Here is a 23215-nt window from a genome sequence, read left to right on the forward strand (position 1 = left end):
ATGAAACCTTCATCGTTCCTCATAACTTCACACCCATTAATTTATCCGAGTTCACACATCTTGGATCTCCAATAGGCGGCAATAAAGCAATCGAACATTTCAAAACAAAATTTCTCCGTAATTTCTACCTTTTACATAAAATCCTTCAAGTCCTTCCCTCCCATCAAGCTTTCTTCCTTCTCAAAAACTTTTTCTTTATCCCAAAAATCCAACACGCCTTCCGCTCTGCCCCACTTTTCTTATACCCGGAAATTCTCACCCAAATTGAATCAACAATCAAAGACTCTTTAGAAGGCATCCTTAATATAAAATTCAGCCCTAATTCTTGGATGCAGGCCTCCTTACCCTCGAAATTTGGGGGTCTTGGCTTAAGATCACCCGTGTCACTCAGCCTTGCTGCTTTTTTAGCCTCAGAATCAAGCTCCCGCTTAGTCATGCTATCACTTAACAATAATCGCACAGACCCCCACTTTCTCCACGCCTTAGCAATCTGGAAAGAGAATTCCTTCTCCGCTCCAATCCCCACATCACGAAAGCAACATGACTGGGATCTTCCCTTAATACGCCACTCCGTTGAATATTTAATATCGAGTGCTGCTTCTAAGGGATCCCCATCAATCCTTTCACATTTATTATCTCCCATTACAGTTGATGAATCCTTAACAGTTGATCATCTCTCTCTCCCACAACTGCAAGTTCCACAACTTTTGCCTTCCTTATCGGGCTATGAATGGTTAGAAGCTTTGCCCAGCTCAAACTTAGGATTCTCTTAACAAACGAAGAATTACGCATAGCAATAGGTTTCCATCTTGGTTGTAATATACTGGCCAACTCCACATGTACATTATGTTCCCAACCCGTTGATTGTTTTGGACACCATCCTCTTCATTGTCGATTCTCTAAAGGTAGATATTCTCGACACAGTGCAGTTAATGGCACCATTCTCCGTGCTTTACGCTCATCTCAAATTCCAGCAACCCTCGAACCCTGTGGCCTCTCAACCGAGAGTAATATACGTCCAGATGGGCTGACATTAATACCATGGAGTAATGGAATTCCATTAGCATGGGACTATACCTGCATCGACCGATTTGCTCCCTCCTTTAATAAGAACTCATTCATGCGAGCTGAAAACTCGAAAATTAATAAATACACTTCCCTAACAAATTGCAATCTCATACCAATCGTATCCGACACAACGGGGTCTTTTGGCAATCATGCCCTAACCTTCTTCAAAACCCTCGGTAAAAAAATCTGCGCCATCACTGGTGATCCTCAGGAAGGCTTCTATCTCAGACAGCGCATATCTATTGATATATGCAGATCTAACTGCATTGCCATCCATGGCTCTCTTTCTTGACCTCCTCCCACCCAACATACAATTTACTATTCTAATTATTTTATTTTTTTTATTATACAGTTTTTTATATAGATTTTATATTTTACATGACATTTTTAATATATATATTTTTTTAAATTACGTATATATGTTTTACTTTAAAAAAAATAAAAATAAATAAAATCAAAAGGTTAAGTTATAAAACGAAAAGCAAAACTAAAAATAAAAGTATAATTTGTACAATTTGAAAAAAAAAAAATTTTCTATATTGGAAATTCTTTATCATCTCATCTTTCGTTTCTTCGATGTAGTGTTGTTAAAAGACTAGATTATTTTAAACGGCCCGCCCAAGATTTTAGCCTTATAGCGTAAGCCTTGAGATCTGGCAAATAGAGGCCCTATCCTTTCTGACTATTATGAGTAAAATTTACATGTATCCTTAATATTATATAGGTTAAAATCTTATCTAAAAATAGCCTTCCGATTAGGCCATTTAACTACGATGAATTTTACAATTTTTTTTCTTCATAAATTGTGTAATCAGGAATGTATTAATTTAAGTATAAAGACATGTACTATTATTAGTATGCCAATTTTCTATTACAGAGTACGTTTTGATATTACTATGACTTTTCTTCGTAATGAAATAATTAAAAGTGCAAATATTTTAGCAATGTCATGTATATCTTGAATCCATATATTTATTCAAAATAATAAGTATATAACTCAATATCTCACCAAAGTAATTAATATTCTTGTTCAATTTTAAATATAATAAAATTTACCAGATGTTTTATGTATTTTACATTTTTAGTGGATAGTTTTTTAATATTCAAAAATTCTATTCACAAAGGAAAAAATAACGTGATTATGCCAAATTTTTATGCTTAGGTATCATTGATTATTCGTATAGAGGGCTGTAATCTCTGACATTAGATGAACGACAAAGGAAAAGGATTTGAATTTTATTCAAATAAAATTAATAATGTAAGCATTTTTTATTTTAAAAATGATGACCTTGAATTTATACATCATGCTTTTAGAATGGTAAAAGAGCTCATCACAATGCATTGGAAAGAAGAAGGAGAGATCACATAAAAGAGAGTTTTTATGGATTAAGAGATGTTGTTCCCATTATTCATAAATCAAAAGTAAAATGATTCACTCATTTGTATATTTATATTTGAGTCATTTAGATTTCAAGAGCACAAATACTCAAAAAAGCCACTGAATATTTGCAAGCTCTTATATCCCAAAATAAGTCTGATCAAACAGATATTGAAGAGATGTTAAAACAAAATAAAGTATTAGAACAAAAAAGTAATTTTCCAATTATAAATATATATTGTGAATATTATATGGTTAAGTTTTTTTATGAAAGGCATCTTTAATAATGAAAATAGCACCCAAAATATCTCTTTTGTAAGTTTCAAAATTTACGAGATCATTTAATGAGAGGCTTCCTTTAAAGTCATGTGGTAAGGATGGGGGGGGGGAGGGGGTGGATGGTATTGTTTTAATTAAAAAATTGCAGAATTTGGCGTTCCTCGCTCCAAATACATTAGTGAGGATTAAGCAAAATACTTTCCTAACATTTATGCCCGAGTATTTTGTAGTTTTTAATGGATTATATTGAAAGTATCTACCCTTAAACTGATCTGTAGGGCTTGCTATAATCTTATTTTTTTTTAAATAAAAAAGAATAAGAATTTTATGGGTCCAATATTTATAATGTTATAGTAGCAAACTCAATTATGTTTGTTTATCCTTAGGCCAGAACCAAAATGTTTATTTTAATTCTGAGCTTCTTGACCCACACAAATTTTGTTTGGTGACAAGTGTTGTTAAACGGCTCATTTTGAGCCTATTTTTAAAAAATGGCTAACTCAATATTTTAAACAGAATAATATTGCCTAATCAATTTTTCTTTATTAAAACCAATATTTCTTAGGTTATTATCATGTATAGAATTAAAGACAAAATTAATATTATTACAAAAAAATTGATCTCATAAACAGATTTCAAAAATTGATCAGCTGTTGAATCGTGTCGGATCGGATCCACTATGAATGCGGCCTAAGCCTTGAGATTTGGCTAATTGATGTCCAGACCCTTGTGTAATCTATGAGCAAAATCTTCAGGCTTGCGTAATATTATTGTGGATAAAATATTGAATTTTTAAAAATTGGCTCAAATCGAGCCATTTAACAACACTAGGTGCCTTCCTTCCTTCCTTCCTCCCTTCCTTCCTTCCTTCCTTCCTTCCTTCCTTCCTTCCTTCCTTCCTTCCTTCCTTCCTTCCTTACATGTGAGAAAAAAAAACATTTTTTTAAATATTTTTCAAGTTTTGCCTGATTTATGAAAATTGCATGTCCTAATATAAGGCCCAAATAATTACATTTTATTTATTAATTCATTTGATACTTAAATGCCTCGTAATAAAAATATATTTCATTTTAAATATATCAATTTTTATACACATATCAATTTGTAGACAAACTATTATAAATTAATTTATTTTATTTAGAGGCAAAAAATATTAGCCTTAATTCAAATTGGATTATTTATAAAAAAAACATATTGACCTCCCATTTGTAAATATTAAAAATATTAATTTTGTTATTATAGACCATTATTTAAATTTAAATAAATCATTTTCATTATTGTAAAAATTATTTTTTCCCCCTGAATTTATAGTAAAATTAATATACTAAAAAAAATAATTTTAAAAATATTTCTTTCTTTTCTTTCTTTCTTTCTTTCTTTCTTTCTTTCTTTCTTTCTTTCTTTCTTTCTTTCTTTCTTTCTTTCTTTCTTTCTTTCTTTCTTTCTTTCTTTCCTTCCTTCTTTCTTTCTTTCCTTCTTTCCTTCTATCTTTCTTTCTAATAATTGATATCAACTAAATTTTTTACTAAATCTCATGATCATTTGAATAAATAAATTTATCTTAAAATATTAATTTTCAAACTTCAGATCTTTCGTAAATTATTGCACAGATGTTCAAAAGTCGATTTAGCACAATCCGGGCTTCATTTAAAGCCGTAGTGTTTGTTAAAAGGCTCGATTTTAGCCGGTTTTTAAAAAAAGGCTAACTCAATATTTTAAACCAGAAAAATATTACGCAAGCCTGGAGTTTTTTTTACTTATAGATAGCCACAAAGATTTAGACATTTATCAGGAAAATCTCTAGGCTTAGACAAAATTCTTATGAAGTCACAAAAATTGACTCAGTGACTCAAAATTCTGACCTGCTTCATGAGGATTTGCTCAATTTTTTTCTACTTGTGATTGGGTCTGACTGGACAAATAATCTAATTGTGACGAATAGTAAATAACTTGTTTATTCGAATAATTCCTTTTAAAATCGAATAATTGCAGAGTTGTTAAAGAATCTAGATATAAAAATATGGTATCTATATCTAGATAGATTTTTGATTAAAGTATCTGTATCTAGATATTATTTTAGAGGTATCTGTATCTGTTTTTAGATGCTTTTTAATATACATTTTGATATACTTCTATTTAACGCTTTTTTATATTATAAATAAAAATACTTGAATGTAAAATTTATTTTATTTCATATGAGCATATAACTTAATATTAATATATATATTAAAAAATTATATATATATGTAAAATATTAAAACTTGTATATAAAAAAAGAATATATAAATATTAATTAAATATTATGTCCGAGTTATCAATAACAAGCAAAATTCTGATATTACAATCCATCTCAAGGAATTTGCCATTTTTAATTGCAATGGAATTGATATTTTATTCTATTTATATTAATTATTATATTAATTTTTAAGATTAATATTGATGACGAAAATGACGACATTCTTCCATGGCCAATTTATAGACCATATTTTAAAATTATAACTCAAAATAAAGAAAACACATCTCTGTTAGTAAAATGTTTGCCATGTCTACCAAGAAATATGCTAATTTTAGTTAGCATTACCTCAAATTGCAACATTGTAAAACATTTAAGGGTATAGATACTAAATATATGTTTACAATTTTAATTTTTAAGAGAAAACATCAAATACTCTTAATCCTAATAAAAAAGGGCAAGGAGAAAAAATCTATTAAAGAAAATATTGGACTTGGCTCATCACCCATTGATTTTTTTTACAAGTCAGACTTTAACCCAAACCACTTTAGATGATTTAATAACTGATTTTAATATAGATAGCTTTCAGCCATTTTCAATTGTTGAAAATCCTTCATTTATAAAAATGATCAAAACATTAGCTTCCACAAAAAAAAATAATTTGCCGACAGACAGTGGTTCTTACTGAAATCTAATAATTATTTATAATCATATATTATATTATTTTATTAATGATATATAATAATTATTTATATTAATCATATATTATATTAATATCATTATAGTTATATTTTGATAAATGTGATATCTAGTCAATAAATTTTTTAGATCATTTCATGAATTTTCACAATAGAATCCCAATTTAGGTTTATTCAAACCTTATCTAAGAGTATAATAAAAAAATGTATCTGTACATAGATACATTTTAAATTGTATCTGTATCAAGATAACATTTTAGAAGCTGTATCTATATCTAGATAAATTTTTTGACGATGTATCTGTATTGTATCTAGATCCATTTAAAAAGTATCTTTTAACAACTCCGAATAATTGGATTGGATATTCGAATTATTTTGGAATTTTGTCATTTCTTTTAATAGCCTTATCAATCTCACAAGTGACCAGATTAGCCAGGTAAACATATAAGGTTTGCTATGGGCGGGTTTTAGCCAACAAGTCCGCTCACTAGTTTTATTTTACTTGTCCATCCATTGTTTTTTTTTTAAAATTTACCCATGTTTAAAAACTATTTTAATGAACTTTTTTTTTTATATTTATTTTAATCTATTTTTTTGCCTTTTTAATTTATTTTGATGTAATTTTTTTTTTAAATTAAACTTTTTCATATTATTTTTTTTAAAAGAAAAGTGAATTTTTTTATATAATAAATAGAAGTCTGTTCTGCTCATTTTGCCCATAAAAGTATCTTTTAATCCGCCCGCTACCCGTCCAGTGTATAAAATATTTTAGACCACCCGGAGAATGGACAAGGCGGGCTAAGATAAATTTTCTCCTAAACTTTATCTTTTCTGTACAAAAAAAAATGAGTATAAATTGCAAGTAGACAAAATGGTTTATACCAAAATTGCCTGTAATACAATTGGTATAGGTATTCTAGTGCTATGCTGGAATACATATCCGATCTTTGATAGACAAACAATGTTATAAAATGCGACTGTCCATAAGATGTTCCTCCATGTTGTAATTATCGCTTAACAGCTGAAAAAAATAATAGCTTTCGAGTTCTACGTGGGTTTAGAGGTCCACTAAGGGACCATTTCTCGGGCCCGGTCTGGTTGGATTTTACTTAAGGTTGACTACCGTCTCATCTTATTTTTTTGAATTGCAAAGCCTAAACGAAAATGTATGTTGTTGAACACCAAAAATAAACTACCACTTATAATCTTGGGGGGTTGTTAAATATTATCCCCGGCCCAATCAGACCCAGCTCTCTAATATAGGTTTAATATTGTATTATTTTATATGTTAATATAATAAAATTTTATAAAAATTTAATTTGCAAATTAAAAAAAAAGTAATGTATATGCAAAAAATGAAATATTTCGAGAACAATCCCAAGTCCGATCCCGTCAACGCCTCCGACACGAACGACGATGACCAGGGCGACCATCCTCCCGTGACCTTGTCGAAATGTAGCATTCCGGACGAACACTCCTATTCGGAACTGTGAAAAAAAAAATTTTAAAAATGGCGAAATCCTTAATTCCTAAATATCGACAACCTTTTTCACGCGAAATATGTAAATTAGATGATTCGTTAAAAGAATTCCGATTATATATATATATTTATTTAAAGAAAAAATCCCCTCCCCCCTTCTCAACCCGTTCCTATTTGCAATTAAGTTTTTACCTAACCCTATTTTATTTATGCATCTTTTATTTTTAAAAATATACAATTATGCAATATAAAAGTCAAAAACAGGCAAACTTAAATATATATTATTTATATAAATATTTACAAAATATTTTTTTATTTATTAAGAAAATGCAATTTATTTTTCTTTATTAACATTTAAATTTTTAAAAAAAAAACACAAATCTCCTTCCTTTCCCTCTTCAAAATGATAATTCCTTATTATTTTTATACGTGTGAGAAGCCATTTTTTTTTTTGAAAAATTCAAATAAAAAGGGAAGTTTTCTGTTCCCTTTTTCCGTTGGAATGAAAGGGTATATTAATACCAAAAATCTTATGCACATCATTTACCATCATAAGTTATATTTATATATATTATTTCAACATTAATATATTTGCCCCCCTCAACCTCCACCAAATCGCATAATTATTTATTTGTCCTAAAAAAGACGTGTATTTATATTTATATTTATATGTTTTTTATTTAATATTTTTATGAATCTACTTTTATTATTATTATTATTATTATATTATAGTATAAAAAAAATAAAATAAAGTGAAAAATGAACTATACAATTAAAGTAACGTTTTGCACTAATAAATTGTAACGGTTATCTCGGAAATAAAATTTTCCTGAACCCATTACATCTTATCGTGTCATAGATCGCAGACAACTGGTGAAAAATCATTTCTACGGATCAGGCTTAAGTCTGTGTTCTTCCTTTATGAAATATGGATAAGAACTGAGCCAGAAATTTGTAAAAAATAAAATCTTTTATAGGCTTAAGAATCTTTCGGCTTCCCAAATGTATTCATAACACTTAAGCTATTTGAAAACGTTTTTTTAAATATAGTTTCATTTTCTTTTGAAATTAAGGGAGGTTGAAATTGTCGCATAACCAAGAAACCCAAATTAATGGGATGAATATAAAATTGTATTTTTATAATGGAATATTAGAAAATCATAGTAAAAAATAGTAGTTGGTTTATTATGCCTAAATTATGCACTAAACGATAGCCATCATAGTTGACCGCCAATTTTGATATGGAACACATTTAAGGGAAGAGGGGATAAAAGGAATTGATTATAATGGGAGTATTTGAATTAGCAATGTCACTTACATAAAACAAGGGTTTGTGGACAAAGTTGGGTAATAACCGCGAATAATTTCTGTACAAAGAATATACCAATATAATACTTTTAATGAATGAGCCGGCCAAATAATTTTTATTTTAAAAAAAAACGCACACATGTTAGGTTGAGAGAGGGTCTTTGCAAGTTAGCGTAGGCGAAAACCACTCCGGAACGGCTAATTTTTTTTATTCCATATCGAGTAGAAAATGATTAAATTTTTTTAAAATTTGCCACCATCTTTTATTTATTATCGCATTTTTACTAATTTATTTATAAAGTCATAAAAAAAATTATGTTCTTTTTTGTAAATATTATATACGAAATAACAACGCCCAACTTTTCATTGGACAATTTTAATCTTAACAACTTTCATAATAAAATGAAAAAACATATGATAAAAATTAATATAATTAAAATATCGTCGTAAAAATTATGTCGGTTTTCCAATCGTATCAAATTTTAGCATCTGGTTACTGTATTCAGTATAAGATGGGGTCGTTGGTTCTCGTCGAATTTTTCTCGGGGAAGAGTCGGCAGAATTTTTACCTCGAAAATGCTGAACAGTCTCTGTTACGATGTTAATTATATTGAAAAAAGTATCATTAGATGCTAAGTAGTAAATTATATTCTGATCATTTGCTTATTCAATTAATAACTACAAGGATGTAAATAAAATACTGGTGAAAAAAAATACGCTTACTCCCTAGTTCCCTCTTACTGTCAAAAACATAGACAAGGAAAATCAAATCTCATATAAAAAATACAAAAATATTTCCTTGATATATATATATAGGTACCATATGTTCGGTCCGGCCCTGATTTTTTAAAGAATATATTTTATTTATTTTTGATTTTCATAGCTAATAATGTCAATTTCAAATATTTGGTTTTAAAATATAGGCCCAGTCCATATATATTTAAAAAAATTAAAATACGGCCATATACCTATTTTTTGAATAATTTTTAAGACTTTATTATATGATGAATATTGTAATTCGTATAAAATCTTGGTTATTTTATATGTATATATATTTGATAGCATTATGCTTGGATATGAATGATTTTATTAGTGTTTAAAAGATAATGTTATATTTTTTAATCACAAGGGTAGTGGGGATGGATAATAAAATTAAAGAAAGAATAGGCAAATCATTATAACTTAAATTTTTAAACAAAAAAAATCATCTTCTCATAAAATAAAACTCCATTTTTGAACAAAATGAGGCGAGATATAAATGAATGTGATAAAATTAAACAAATTTCATGGTACATTAAAAAAAATTGCAATAAAAAAAAATATTTGGTAGATTAAATTTTAAGATTGTAAAGTAATAAAAAAAATTTTTGAAAATAAAGATAAAAAACGAGTATCTTTTATTCCCCTAAAAGATTGTTTTTGCTTCCTTTAAAAAAAATAGTTTGTTTTTTTTCCATCACAAGTCAATAACCATATATATATATCCAAATATTATTAAAATGCAACTCTACTATCTCTTAAGTTTGATACATAATTGCTTTTTTTTGAAAAATAAGTCAGCATTAGACGTAACCCGGGTAACCATCACAGAATCAGAAATCTTAGACCCCCTATTTAAAATTTGTAAGGAATTTGGATTCCATTTTTAGTATTTCTAAGTAACCTTGTTGTAAAACAAAAGAGAAAGTCAATTTAATTTTATTTTTAAAAAATGTATTAAACCCCCCCCCCTACCACTGGAATAATGCAAAATCTATGAGAACCAATCCTTTTTTTTTTCAAATTAAAAAATTATATAGAAACCAGAGCAAATTTTTTTTTTGTCAAAATCCCAAACTTATTGTTATGAAGAAAAAAAATGATCTAAATTTAAGCATTTCTTTTTAAATTTGCCAGATCAAAATTAAATGTATTAAAAAAAATATAATACATCGATTTTATAGTTATAACCGACCCCTTTCATTTTCACGCTAGGCTAAAAATATAACCCCCTTTTTTCGGAAGGGGGGGGGTTACTTTTTCTACGATAATACAAAATTTAACCCACCTTTTAAAAGCTTATTTGTAATATTATTTATTTTTTTACTTAAGCTTTCAAAATGATATCATTTTAGATATGAAAATGAAAAATTGGTTATTTATATTCCATCTCTTTGGGAAAAAAAAATCTTGAAAAAAAATAAGTCATAACTAGTGGTTGTTAAAAGGCTCGATTTTTAGCCTTTTTTTAAAAACGGTTAACTAGGATATATTATTTCAGTAAAAATATCACGCAATCCTGAAAATTTTACCGATAGATGGAGGTTTGGACATCTATAAATTGCGGAATTTGAAGAATGTAAATGAATGTTTAGAATACGATTTGAAAGTTAGCAAATAGGGATTAAAATGAAAATATGAGAATACGAATACGACAATGACACAGATATAAGCATCTAATAATCGATGCTAATTATCTTTAAATATTCTGGATCTACAATAGAAGTTATATGAAATATATCGGTCAAATGAAGCAAGGGCCGAAATCTCCAAGGCTTAGGGCTATATTTTTTAACTTTAGTCACGTGCATGAAAAGAAAAGAAAACCTATTTTAAAAAGGAAGGAAGGAAAAAGCAAACACAAACAAAATGTAGTCTGGTAAGATTAATCGCTAAAATATATGATATTTGAATAACAAAATATATGTATAAAAAACCGATAATTTGTTTACGCAAGAGCGAACATTAGCCTCCACGTGTGAACGAAGGAGTTGGTAATCGAACGGATCTATTAGCGAAGACAAGGCTACCTCTATTTTGCCAATCTAATGGTTAATTAAATACAAAATTATATATATCATAATTACGATAATATACCACTTTGCTCCAAGGGGAAATAATATGCCTAAAGATTTTGACCATAGCTGGGAGAAATGCTTGGAACATCTATTTGCCACAAACCTCGATGCTCACATAATAATATTTTAGCTAAAATTTTAATCGGTGCCGTTTTTTAAAAAAAATTGACCCAAAATCAGGAAATTTTTTTTTTTTAAAAAAATATTAACAAAATAAATTGAATCTTAATTTTCATTTCGTTAACTTTTTTATAATGAAATTTATTTATAAAAATAAATGTAAACAAACATAATAACCCAAGAATAATTTTTTTTAAATATCGGTTCGAACCGATATTCGTAAAAGGCCCGATCCGGTATTCGCTATCGGCATAGCCCCCCTTTGATTCTAAATAATCTTATAACTGGTGTCAAATATTTTAGGTTTTTAAGTATATATATATTTTTTTTTTGTGAGATTATGATGATTGCCGCGATTAAGATTACGCAATTTAGTACATAGGCTAAAAAGCCGCAACGCGAAATTTCCCGCTGATCATCTAAATCTTACTGTTTTTTAATTAAATTTATAGAATGTAAATTTTTTTTATTTCACCCTTTCGCTAGAGGACGTATCTTCACTCGAAGCGTAGGGATCGTGGGAATAATGATGCGCGGAATTTAAAAAACGCGACACTACCTGGAGATCGAACAAACATTGTAACGCGATATTTTGCGGAAATGTTTGGTGGGGGTTATCGGCCTTTGAATCCGGTAACGCTTTGCCGATAAAGCGTTCGTTTACCGATATGACGCGTGAGCGTAGCTCGCTTATATAAATCTTGAGCAGAGTTCTAAAGAGATATGACAAGATATCATGATTATAGAATTTGCCTTTGAGAAAATGATTCGAACCTTGAGAAACATTATATATATATACTTAGAATAAGAATGTCCGAAATGATTTAAGAGGCTCTGGTTAGCGGAATAGAGTAAAGCGTGAACGTAAAAACTGCAGGAAGCCGGTACAAACACGTGCGTCAATTGTCCCGTTTGAGCCGATATATCAATTTTATCCCACGCCTTTTTTGGGGAATATATATTTTTAAAATACATATATATTAAAAGAAAAGAAAAGAAAAGAGGGAAAATGCAAAATGAAATTTAAAAAAAAAGAAGAAAATAATTTACGGGAATATGCTTCACTACAGAACAATCGAAGAAATCCGTCAATACAACGGGATCCATTATAGAAGCGCCCAGGTTACCGACGTTAGTACACGTCCAATGGGTGTACATATCCCGTAAATATTGCTTGATCAGGTGTTCGTGATAGGTTTTAGCTAAGGCATCATCTCTGGATCTCAGAGAGTTCCCTTTGGTCAACAGATCGCGTATATACTCAGGATCGCTTCGAAGACATACGAATAAGATAATATCAGAGGCCCGTATGAGCTACCATTTACACAGCCCAAATTTTTTATAAAAAATAAAAGAATTTCGGCCCGGCCCGGATATATTTATATAACCGTGTACCCGAACCGGACTTAGGACCGGCCTGGCGGTTTCCTATTATTATTATTATTTATTGTACATTCAAATTTTTTAATGTTTTATCTAAGAAAGGAAGAATATATATATATTATATTATTTATTTAGGTGTTAAAAAAAATTGTTATCGAAAATTTAACTATAACAATTCCCTAATTATAAGATAGATAGGCAAATAGGAAAAGAAGAAAAGAAAGGAAAGGGTTTACCCTAACTGTAACGTTTGGCGAAGATGACGAGGGATCGCGGACATATCACGTGATTAAGAAAAGCAAGTTTGACTGACGTGAGTTAGATTAATAAGGCGTATATTTGTTATTTGTATGTTTATTATGTTGATTAAGCGCGCATTACTAAGGACGCGTTTTCGTTACATAATTATGCGATTGCATTAATATGGATTTCAATAATGTTATAAATAAATGAAACAAATGCTTTATGTTCCAACGTACCTAAAGGTGAGATAACGTCGAAACAATATTTTCATTAAATTTGTGAGATGATTCGACTAAAGCAGATTAAATAATGGAGAAAAAAAATGAAATATAGATATGGTAATCTAAATAAATAACCATATAGGCAGATAGAAGAAGAAAAGAAAGAAGGAAATAAATAAAAATATGTATTAATTTTTTTTTTAAATCTACAAATTCCTTAAGAGATAAGGGCCGGTTCCTTCCGTTTCTTTAACGGCGGCGTTTAAAACGCTTTCGAATGTTTAAAAGGTGAGAATTTTCTCTCTTCCCTTTATCATTATCATCGAAAAACGTTTTAATTTTAAGAGTAGCGTGAAAAGGAGTGGTCCAAGATCGACTCTAAGAAGCATAAAGGTGTTAATTTCTTTGATTTTTATAAATTTTCTTAAAAAGGTATATAAATATTAAAGAATTATAATATATCCTTTCTTTCTTTATCTCTTTTTTTTCTTTCTTTCTCTCTTTCTTTCTTTAATAAATACTGTATATAATAATATAAGTTTTGGTGTGTGTGGTTATCACGGTATCATTTCTAGAATTTAGAAAAAAAAGAAGATTTTTTTGAAGATTTTATAGCCAAAAATCTCCGATCACAAAATTCAAATTTTCCTTTTTTAAGAAAAAATATTATAAATGATTTTTTTATGCACAAGAATCTTGGTTGATTTAATTTTAAAAAGAAATTAAGAATTTGAGGTAAAACTTCATCAAAATTATATTTAAAAAAATCTTCAAAAGATCTCTATTTTAAAAAAGCATTTCAACAAACCCCGATCTATAATTATTTATATATCATTATTTAGTTACCCGCATTTTTTCAAGATTGAGCATTCTAAGAGTGTCTCCATGAGTCTGGCTAGGTTGGAAACTCTTATGATCCATAAATTACATTAAAAAAAAGAAGATTATTGTAAATCAAAGTACACTTCACTCTAAGGATGCCATGCTTCTCTTCTTATATAAAATTCAGTATATATATTAGAGAAGTGCAAAAGTAGGCCCGTCCCCAAAATAGTTTTTAAGAAAATTCGAGCCGGGTCAGCCTTGGAATTTTTTTTTTAAATATATCTAAATTTATCAATCTTATGTCGAATTTTTTAAGCAAAAATAAAAATATGTGATTTTATTTATAGAAAAGTAGACGCCAAATAACATGTATCGTTTATTTTGAGTAATTATAAAAAATTAATTTCTATATTTAAATAAATTCGGGCTGAGCTGGCTGGCAAAATTTTAAAAATTTTGGGTTCGGACCGGGCAAAACTTTATAAAATTATTTTTCGGCCCGGGTCGGGTGGGGCTTGAAAAAATTAAGCCCGTTGCAGACCACTAATATATATAATATTTTAGAGAAGGGGAGAGAGTTAAACATTTTAAAAATATTCCAAAATAAAATAATTGCGAATTTTTGATCAAATTTAATCATTGTGATTTTAAGCGATCAAATATGGTAAAAGGGGGAAAACAAAGTGTAAGTAATATGAATGCCAAGTGTGTTGTAGTGTTGTTAAACGGCTCCTTTTGGGCATCTCAATATTTTAGCCAGAAAAATATGGCCTAAGACTCCTCATATTTCGATAATACATGGCTGGACCTTTGTTCCTTTCATGAGCCAAATCTTCAGGCTTAACTAATATTTTTCTGGATGAAGTATTGAGTTTTAGCCGTTTTAAAATCGGCTCAAAACTTGCCGTTTAATATCACTAGCCAAGTGTGTTGAACCGAGAGGGAAAAGGGGATTGTTTCTAAGAAACACTTGTTTACTCCCTTTTAGGATTTAAAATTAAAATTTTTTTATGTTTAAGGCGATGGGGACTCGTTTTTAACCTCCCCGACCTTATCGAAATTTTATTTTTACAAAAACAAAAATATATTTCATTTTTTTAAAAAAATGGAAACCAAAATTATTTTGAAAATTAATTTAAAAAAATAAAATTATATAAACGGAATTAATTACATGTACAAATTTCGGCCGGTGGTAAGATTCACGAAAGATTCGGTTTCTTGGTAAATCTTGTCGTGATTGGTTGTATAGATCTGAAATATCGCGTCTATGATTCTTTGAATGTTTATTAAGATAGGTTGATTTTTTTTAGATAAGATATTAAATTTCTTTCTTTTCTTTCTTTCTCTTTCTTTCTTTCTTTCTTTATTTCTTTCTTTCTTTCTTTCTTTTAGTTGTAAAAAAAGGATATATAAGTTAGCGGCAATTGTGTTAATTTTTTTTTTCAAACCTATCGGAAATCATCATGTTAATATTAAGACCAACCCTATGAATTTCTAACAAACTTTGCCATGAATTAATGTTAATAAACGGCTCGTTTTGAGCCAATTTTTTTAAAAACAGCTGACTCAATATTTCATCCATAAAGATTTTACTCAACCTGAAGATTTTTGCTCATAGAAGAGGAACGAAGGTTCTAGAACATATATTATCGAAATCTCGAGGCTTAGGCAATATTTTTCCGGTTAAAATATAGAGTCAGCCCTTCTTTAAAAAATCGGCTCAAGAACAGTTTAACAAACACTACCAACGAATCTATTTAATTTAATTTATTAAATATAAATTATAAACAGTCAAGGGCTAAGGGTCAAAAAAAAATTCAGAAGATAGGTATTTCTAAACGTGCTTCTCGAAAAATGTAATTTAAACGTTGAAAAAAAAAATAACACACTGCCGTTAACATAATACATACATGTACAATTGAATAAAGTATTCCAAAATTGTGAATAGATCATTGGCAGTGTTGCTAAACGACTCGTTTCGAGCCGGTTTTTAAAAAAAAGCTGAATCAACATTTTAACCCTGAAAAATATTGTTCAAGTCTCGCGTACTCGACAATCACCTTTGTTCCTTCTACGAACAAAATCTTCAGGCTTGGGTAATATCCTTTTTCCTGGATAATATATTGAGTTTGTCATTTTATAATAATCTGATCAAAAACCAACCATTTAACAGCACTAGATCGTTGGTCCAAGTCTTATTTTAACTGGGAGAAATACAATAAATGTGTTTTACACCTTTGTAGCAATCGGAATTTCTATTTCAAATGAAAAGATAAAAAAAGGGGCGTTTTTTTTTTTAACTAACAAAAATATGGGAATAGAGGGTGTGTATTTATATTTGCTACTTGCGATTCGTTTACTTCACATTTAGCGAAAGGTTTTAGCGGAGAACATCGTATTATGATGAATCAATCAATCACTTTCTAAGAATCAATGTTCCCCCCCCCCAAAAAAAAAAAATTTTTTTTTCTCGCTAAAACATTAAGTTAGTCGTTTTTGAAAATCGGCTTAGAGCCCGTTTAACAACGCCTTTACATCTGGTATCTAGAATATACATCTTGATATTGTTTTATCATGGCTCCTCACTTAACACGGGAAAACGCCATTCAAATCGCCAACAACGATTTAGACTACGAAGGTTATACAACATACAACGCATTTAATTTTGTAGCTGTAAAAAATAGTTTTACGCGGAGCCTCTATAGCTGCTCGCTCAAAATCTGGCCGAGAAAATTTTGGTTTCCAAATACAAATGTTACTCACGTATCTCTATTGATCATGAATAATTTAGATTTTACTTTGTTCGGCAAAAGGACATGATATTTGGTGATCTAAAGAATGTACCATCCATCTACACTGTATCAGATTCTGTCACATTAATCTCGATAAATTCTTGTAGAGATTAGCTTGCAAAATCCAGAATATTCGATAGTGAATTATATTTTAAGATTAGTACAAAGAAATATAATTACGTCGTAAATATGATTTTATAATAATAAATGAAACAATTCCAATAGTTGAAGTTAAATAACATTTCTTAAAAAAAATACAACAAATGAAAGTCAGTGTAAGAGTAACTTGCATATAAATAACATAAAGGATCTCTTGTTAAATAAAAAATCAATCATACAGTTAACAATTTAACGATAATCTAATAATTATCAACGTAACATTGTAAATTATGAATATTAATACAATTCATAAATTTTATTAGTGTAATTGCCTAAAAGGGAATGGTTGTCCTTCACCTACTATGAACTCAATGGGTAAATATTAAGTCCCTGGAAGTTTAGAGGTTAGGTCTAGCAGCTTTGTGTGACCAATTCTAGTGTAGTCAAATAAGCCAGATTAAGATAATAACCAAAATAACATTATATGTAACTAAAAAAAATTTTAAATACAGCTGTCAGAACTGCTTGGAACATCTATTTGCCCAGAATTTCGATGCTTAACATAATATTTTATTTTAGCTAAAAATCTTAATCGGGCCATTTTGAAAAATCGATCCAAATCGGACTTTTTAACAGCACTAGACAATTCTATCTTTAGATTTTTGAAGTTAAAGGTTGGAAGTGCATCCAGATAAGCTATTGATATTGGGTACATTTTGTAATCCATCACCTTGAACCGTTATTGTATATGTATGTTTTTTTAGATATCCAGTGAATTTAACGTCATATAAATAAATTTTATAAATGATTTTAAATTAATTTAGACAAAATGTTTATATATGATATATTTAAAACACAATGTTTTTTTAAATAATTTCAAAATTCCAGCGATTTAATAGGCCAATCAAAAATGGACTAAATGACTTTACGATCACAGTTAGGCAAATCATAATAATTACTCAATATAAATATTTCAACAGATAATCACCTTTCACAGATATATTTTTTCTTTCATATTAAATTATATTTGTTTTTTTTGCACTGTTTTTTATTCTTAAATTTTGTTTTTTATTAAGCAGTTGTTTTTTTTACTCCTAATTTTACGCAATATTTTTTTGTTCGAGAGTTATTTTTCCTAGAGGTCCTTTTTATTCCTCATTACCATTACTTATATAACGCGTGCGTGATATAGAAATAACCATAATAAAATATTGGGATAAATAATAAATATTATCGTTTCAAATTAATTAAAAAGGTGTCCGTCAATCACTGCAAGCGTTATAGATAAAAATGAAATGAAATTTAAATAAATAAAAGAGAAGAAAGAAACTTAATAAATTAAAATATTATTTTATCAAACTTTTTTAAATGAGTCTCCAAAATTTGATTCAAATTCCTGGGCACAGCTGTTTTCAAGTCCGTCTCAACGTCAAAATAAGGGTAATCTGAATGGGCGGAAGGCGGAGGGCGGAAAAATGTTAGAATGTTAGTTACGACCGTTTTGAACACGTTGGATATGTCGGATAATATTCTAATTTTTTTTTTTTTTAACGATATAGTTTTTATCAGTTGATTGGAAAATCTTTTGTCCAACCACGATTTACCGTTTTAAAGGTGAAAAAATCTAGCATATAACAAATTGGAGTGGAAACCTAGAAACGAACCATTTGGAAGAGTTATCGCCTCCCACTTCTGGAGGTTCGTCGTCATCGTCCCTGTCCTGCCCTTCATCTGGCTCCTTTAGAAGAAGGTGGCTGAACTTGAGGGTGTTCCAGAAACTAGAATTTATGCTCGTGGTATCCATCTTGCAAAGAACGCCACGGTCAAGGTCAGCGGGAGAGTCCGTATTCCCCTTATCTTTATTAACATCGTTATCGTCAACGGCGCAAGCATCGGATATAGCCAGTTTAATGGCATTTATTTCTTCCTCCAGGAAGCTTTGGGTGAGGCGGTAGAATTCGCGGATAATCAAGGGTTTCCCCACGTGTTTCCACATATCCAAATACGATTCCTTAGGCCGAGTATCTTCAATAGTTTATATATATATCTTTAAATTATTTAATCGAATGCTAGCTTTACTACTATAACAGTTATAATAAATATATTAAACCATTATAGTTAAGAGATTTTTAATGAGCATAATTATGTACAATAATCTGTGAAAGATCCTTCATACAAAGAAGAAGAAAAAAAGTCTTGGAGCAACTTGAGGCAATTTGGTCAAAATTCATGCACGTGAGCATTCTTAATTTTTTTTTTGATAAAATTAAACCCTCTTAGCCTACCATTAAGATCACCCACCATGATAATGTGTTCAAAGAGGCTCTTCATACAAAACAATATTTTACCTTTTTTATTTCGCATAACATTACTCATTTTTAACATTGACGAATATGCGTAGGGATTACTTTTTAATGTCCAGCCTAGCCCATAATTTTTTGCCCCGACTCGATTCCAAACGATTCTTTTTTGTATTTTGTTCTGAAAAGCCAGACCGGAAATCAAAATTTTCTTGTCGGCCAGGTTGGAATTTGTTTAATAATTTTTTTGGAGCCTCGTTTTGCAGGAGATTTAAAATATATATCAATTTATCTCACAATATTAAATGGTTATAGTGCGCACAATTTGAGCGATTATGTTTTGCCGTAATTTTTAAATTAAATAAAAGGTAACGCGTCCCTTGTTTAACTTGAGGTTGTCTTTTTTATTAATATCCGTTAATTTAAAATTTTAAATAAGTTCTAAAAAAAAAGGATTTGTCTTTTGAAAATTATTATTATCGTCTGCGTTCTTATTTCTTTAATTTTCTAAATATTCCTTTTCAGGAATATAAGAGTTGTATCTGTTGATATATAATCGACCTTTATGGACATTTTTCAATTAATTTCGAATAAGATATAGATAACATTTTGTATTCTTTGATTTGGATCATTTGTTATTATTAGATTAAATAAAAGTGGAATTATTCTTTGGGAACGTATTTTAAAATATATATTTTATTTTTATATAAATAATTATTTTGTATTAATATTATTATTATTGTTTAGGAAAATAAGCAAGTTATTTATATTACATTTTTATATAATATTACAAAACGAAGAATAAAAATAAGTAATGAAAAAGCAAACATATTTGTGTTTATTAAAAATGTTTGCTCAACGCCAAACGATAATTTTACCAATTTTTCATGCGGCCATTTGAAAGGTATTATTAGCGCTTGCAACGCAGCGTTTGAAACGCTAAATTTGTTCACACTATTAAACTAGACCCGAACCGAAATTATATTTTTTTTAAAAAAGGTCCGGTCCGGAAAATATCCTTATAGTTTTTACAAATATGGATACAGATATAATGTTAATAAACTAATTTATTCTTTTGCCTATATTTTTTAAATAAAACAGTTTCCAATAATTTTATTGCTTATGATTGTTTTTCTTTGTCGCTCAGCTCATGTTCAAATAATAAAGGCTAAAGAAAGAAAGAATGAAAGAAAGAAAGAAAGAAAGAAAGAAAGAAAGTTAAAAAAAGAGTAACGTAAACGTAAAGGTTTCACTATTTTTTTACATAGTAACGTGAATTGTAACAACGTTATTTTTCGAGGATTGGTGAGAGCTTTATATGAATGGTTAATATATAGGAGAAAAGGAAGTAGAAGAGAGGGAAGGAATTGAACAATATTATATATCGTTTCACTTTAAAAAAAATTTATTATTTCATTCTTACGTTTAGGCCACTTATTTTCGATGTGTGCGATAAACAAGAATATCATTTAATATAAACATAATTTAAAAATAAAATGTCTACTTTAATAATAATACCCGCTTTCTCGTCTCCAGACATGGGTGGCGGTCTTAAATCGAAATAAGCTACAGCCTTCAACCAAATATCATGGTTCAAGGAGCCAGCATTATGTAAAGGATTGAGAGAGAAATTGATCCCCTCCTCATTGGCATTATTTATAATGACTTCGTGGGAATTGGTCATGTAAGAGCAGGCGTAAAGCGAGCGAGATATCAGGTTAAGATTGGAACTGTAAAGTATCGGTTTGGGAATCGTGGCGCCCATTTTAAGAAGACCCCACATAGTCTCCATGCCGGGGTAAGTATTGAGGCAGCTATTAGGAAATGGTTTATGTAAGAAGCAAACAGTTTCAAAAAAGAGTTCAATTACTTTAAAGGTTAGAGTGCAATACTCCAGTTTATATGCTATATTAACGAATCAAACTAATATTCATCCTCTTCTTCCCCCCCCCCCTACATATTTTAAAAAAAGATGGGACATTATAATGCTCACTTATTGGTCCAATGTATGATTAAATCTTTGCAAGTTGTCTCTTCTTTGTCTAGCGAAGCATCATTATCAATTTCGGTACTTTTCTTTCTGATATTAGGATTTGCAAGAAGATGTTGTTCAAATTTCTGGTATAGTTCCCCAGTGCATGGCATATTTAGAACCTCGAAAGCCGATTTTTGCCAAGCTTTGATGTTCTCTTCAAATGGATTAACACTCTTAAAGCTTTCATTGCTTGGAATATTTTTGAAAGAGGAAATACAATGACATTTTGTTGATATAATGGAATAGGATTGTAGGATAGTCATCACAATGCATTCAAAAACCTGTGAAATCTTTTTAAAAAAATTTTTAATGATGAATTTTACATAGAGTATTCTAATAAAGATAAAATTGACATGGCTTCTTAAGCAATTAAATGAGTACTTTATTATTTGAAGATACGGTGATGTTAGATGAATCATTGCATAGTTCACATATAAAACTTTTCCTATCAATGAGAAATAGTTCAAATGTTTTAATATAATCTTGATGCTGAACTAATATCATCTGAATCAAAAATGTTTCTCTTATAATTCTCACATCTTTGTCTGGATTTTTTAAAATATGTCGAGACTCCTATAAACAAAACAAAAATATAACATCTAACATAGAAAAATTACACTTAAAAGTTTGTGATAAATATTATCAATTGCATTATTATATAAACAAAACAAATTTTTGATCTTTAAAATGGAATCATCTGTTTGTTTATGTATAAAATTTTTGATGACATTATAGATAAAGCATTCAAATATATATAATATGGTTGTAGTTTCTAAATTACAACTATCAATTTTTGATAAGGTTGTGATATTGTCATGCAATTCACTTAGAAGGTTATTGCAAAAAATAGGGATTTCTAGATATAATTTTAGAAAGTAAGTTAATGGGTATTCATTATCTTGAGAAATCTTTTTAAATCTCCAATTTTCACTATAAAAACATTTGAAATAATTATTTACTAATATATATACATTTATAAAATAACTTTTCAATAGAACTCTGCTCCAAAAATAATTTAGAATAATCAGAGAAATTGTGCATTTTTATTGCAAGTTCATTGACTGAAGTCACAATCTAATAAATATATAATTGTAACAAAAATTAAAATGAAATAAAGAACTTTGCCAGATTTATGTCTTAAGTTTTGTATTGTGTTAGCTGTGAACAGTAAATTTTGATATCTTTTTCTTTAAATAAATTTTAAATATAAATAAATACTATATCATACCCCACAATATTCTTAAGATCTTCATTTTTGCTATTAATTTCTTGCTTAAGTTTACGTCGTAGATTCTTAATATCTTGTATGTTGTAGGTTTCAAATATATCTTTCTCTCTATCATTTATAAAAGTTTCTAACGTTTCTGCCATATGGTTTGATGCCTTTTAATTTAGTTTAGCAGATAAATATCGAAAATATTTATTCGGGGAGATAACAATACAGCAGAGATAGGATAGTCAAATTATGAATAAATATATAATTGCCTTTATTATTTTTTAATGACTAATATTTAAATTTTGTATAAGACATCTATTAGTAATTATTATTTTTATCAATTGTGAAGTGAATACTTTTAATGATAATGATGATGCATTATTTATATTAATATAAAAAATAAATTTTATACCTTTTTTTTATTTTTAAAACACGGTTATAATTTAAAAATTAAATAAAATCATGAAGATAATATATATATAAAAAAAACAAATAAGAATATATTAAAAATTAAAAGAAAAAAAATATTTATAAATTTTATATAAAAAAAAATTTAAACAAGAAAGAAAAAGCTTAGAAATGATTAAGCACTTGGGAAATTGGACCGGCAAATTCTAACTCCATATATGTCGTTAAAAGACAACCCCATGAGTAATTTTAATAAAGAGGATTAGAAAAATTCTTCCACTATCCATATGAC

The 23215-nt window shown here is 28.8% G+C and overlaps 2 protein-coding genes across 2 annotated transcripts; one reads left to right on the forward strand and one right to left on the reverse strand.

The window, feature by feature from the left end:
- Window positions 1–2165: 2165 nt before the first annotated feature.
- Window positions 2166–7824, forward strand: LOC135931317 (protein max-like). Its single transcript, XM_065468347.1, has 4 exons — window positions 2166–2326; window positions 2383–2490; window positions 2536–2659; window positions 6995–7824. The coding sequence occupies exons 1-4, from the start codon at window positions 2276–2278 to the stop codon at window positions 7147–7149; spliced, it is 438 nt and encodes a 145-aa protein (XP_065324419.1). The 5' UTR covers window positions 2166–2275; the 3' UTR covers window positions 7150–7824.
- An 882-nt stretch (window positions 7825–8706) lies between these two features.
- On the reverse strand, window positions 8707–22670 carry LOC135930931 (uncharacterized). Its single transcript, XM_065467734.1, has 16 exons — window positions 22528–22670; window positions 22420–22486; window positions 22285–22373; window positions 21917–22229; window positions 21681–21872; window positions 21258–21589; window positions 20783–21078; window positions 18617–18989; window positions 18325–18495; window positions 15245–15346; window positions 14095–14157; window positions 12452–12671; window positions 12201–12343; window positions 11877–12114; window positions 11141–11248; window positions 8707–9034 (listed from the first exon to the last, which is right to left on the reverse strand). The coding sequence occupies exons 1-16, from the start codon at window positions 22668–22670 to the stop codon at window positions 8927–8929; spliced, it is 2958 nt and encodes a 985-aa protein (XP_065323806.1). The 3' UTR covers window positions 8707–8926.
- Window positions 22671–23215: the final 545 nt, after the last annotated feature.

This window comes from Gordionus sp. m RMFG-2023, chromosome 1 (genome assembly GCF_954871325.1).
Source record: "Gordionus sp. m RMFG-2023 chromosome 1, tfGorSpeb1-WG-v2, whole genome shotgun sequence".
In the NCBI taxonomy this organism is placed as follows: domain Eukaryota; kingdom Metazoa; phylum Nematomorpha; class Gordioida; order Chordodea; family Parachordodidae; genus Gordionus; species Gordionus sp. m RMFG-2023.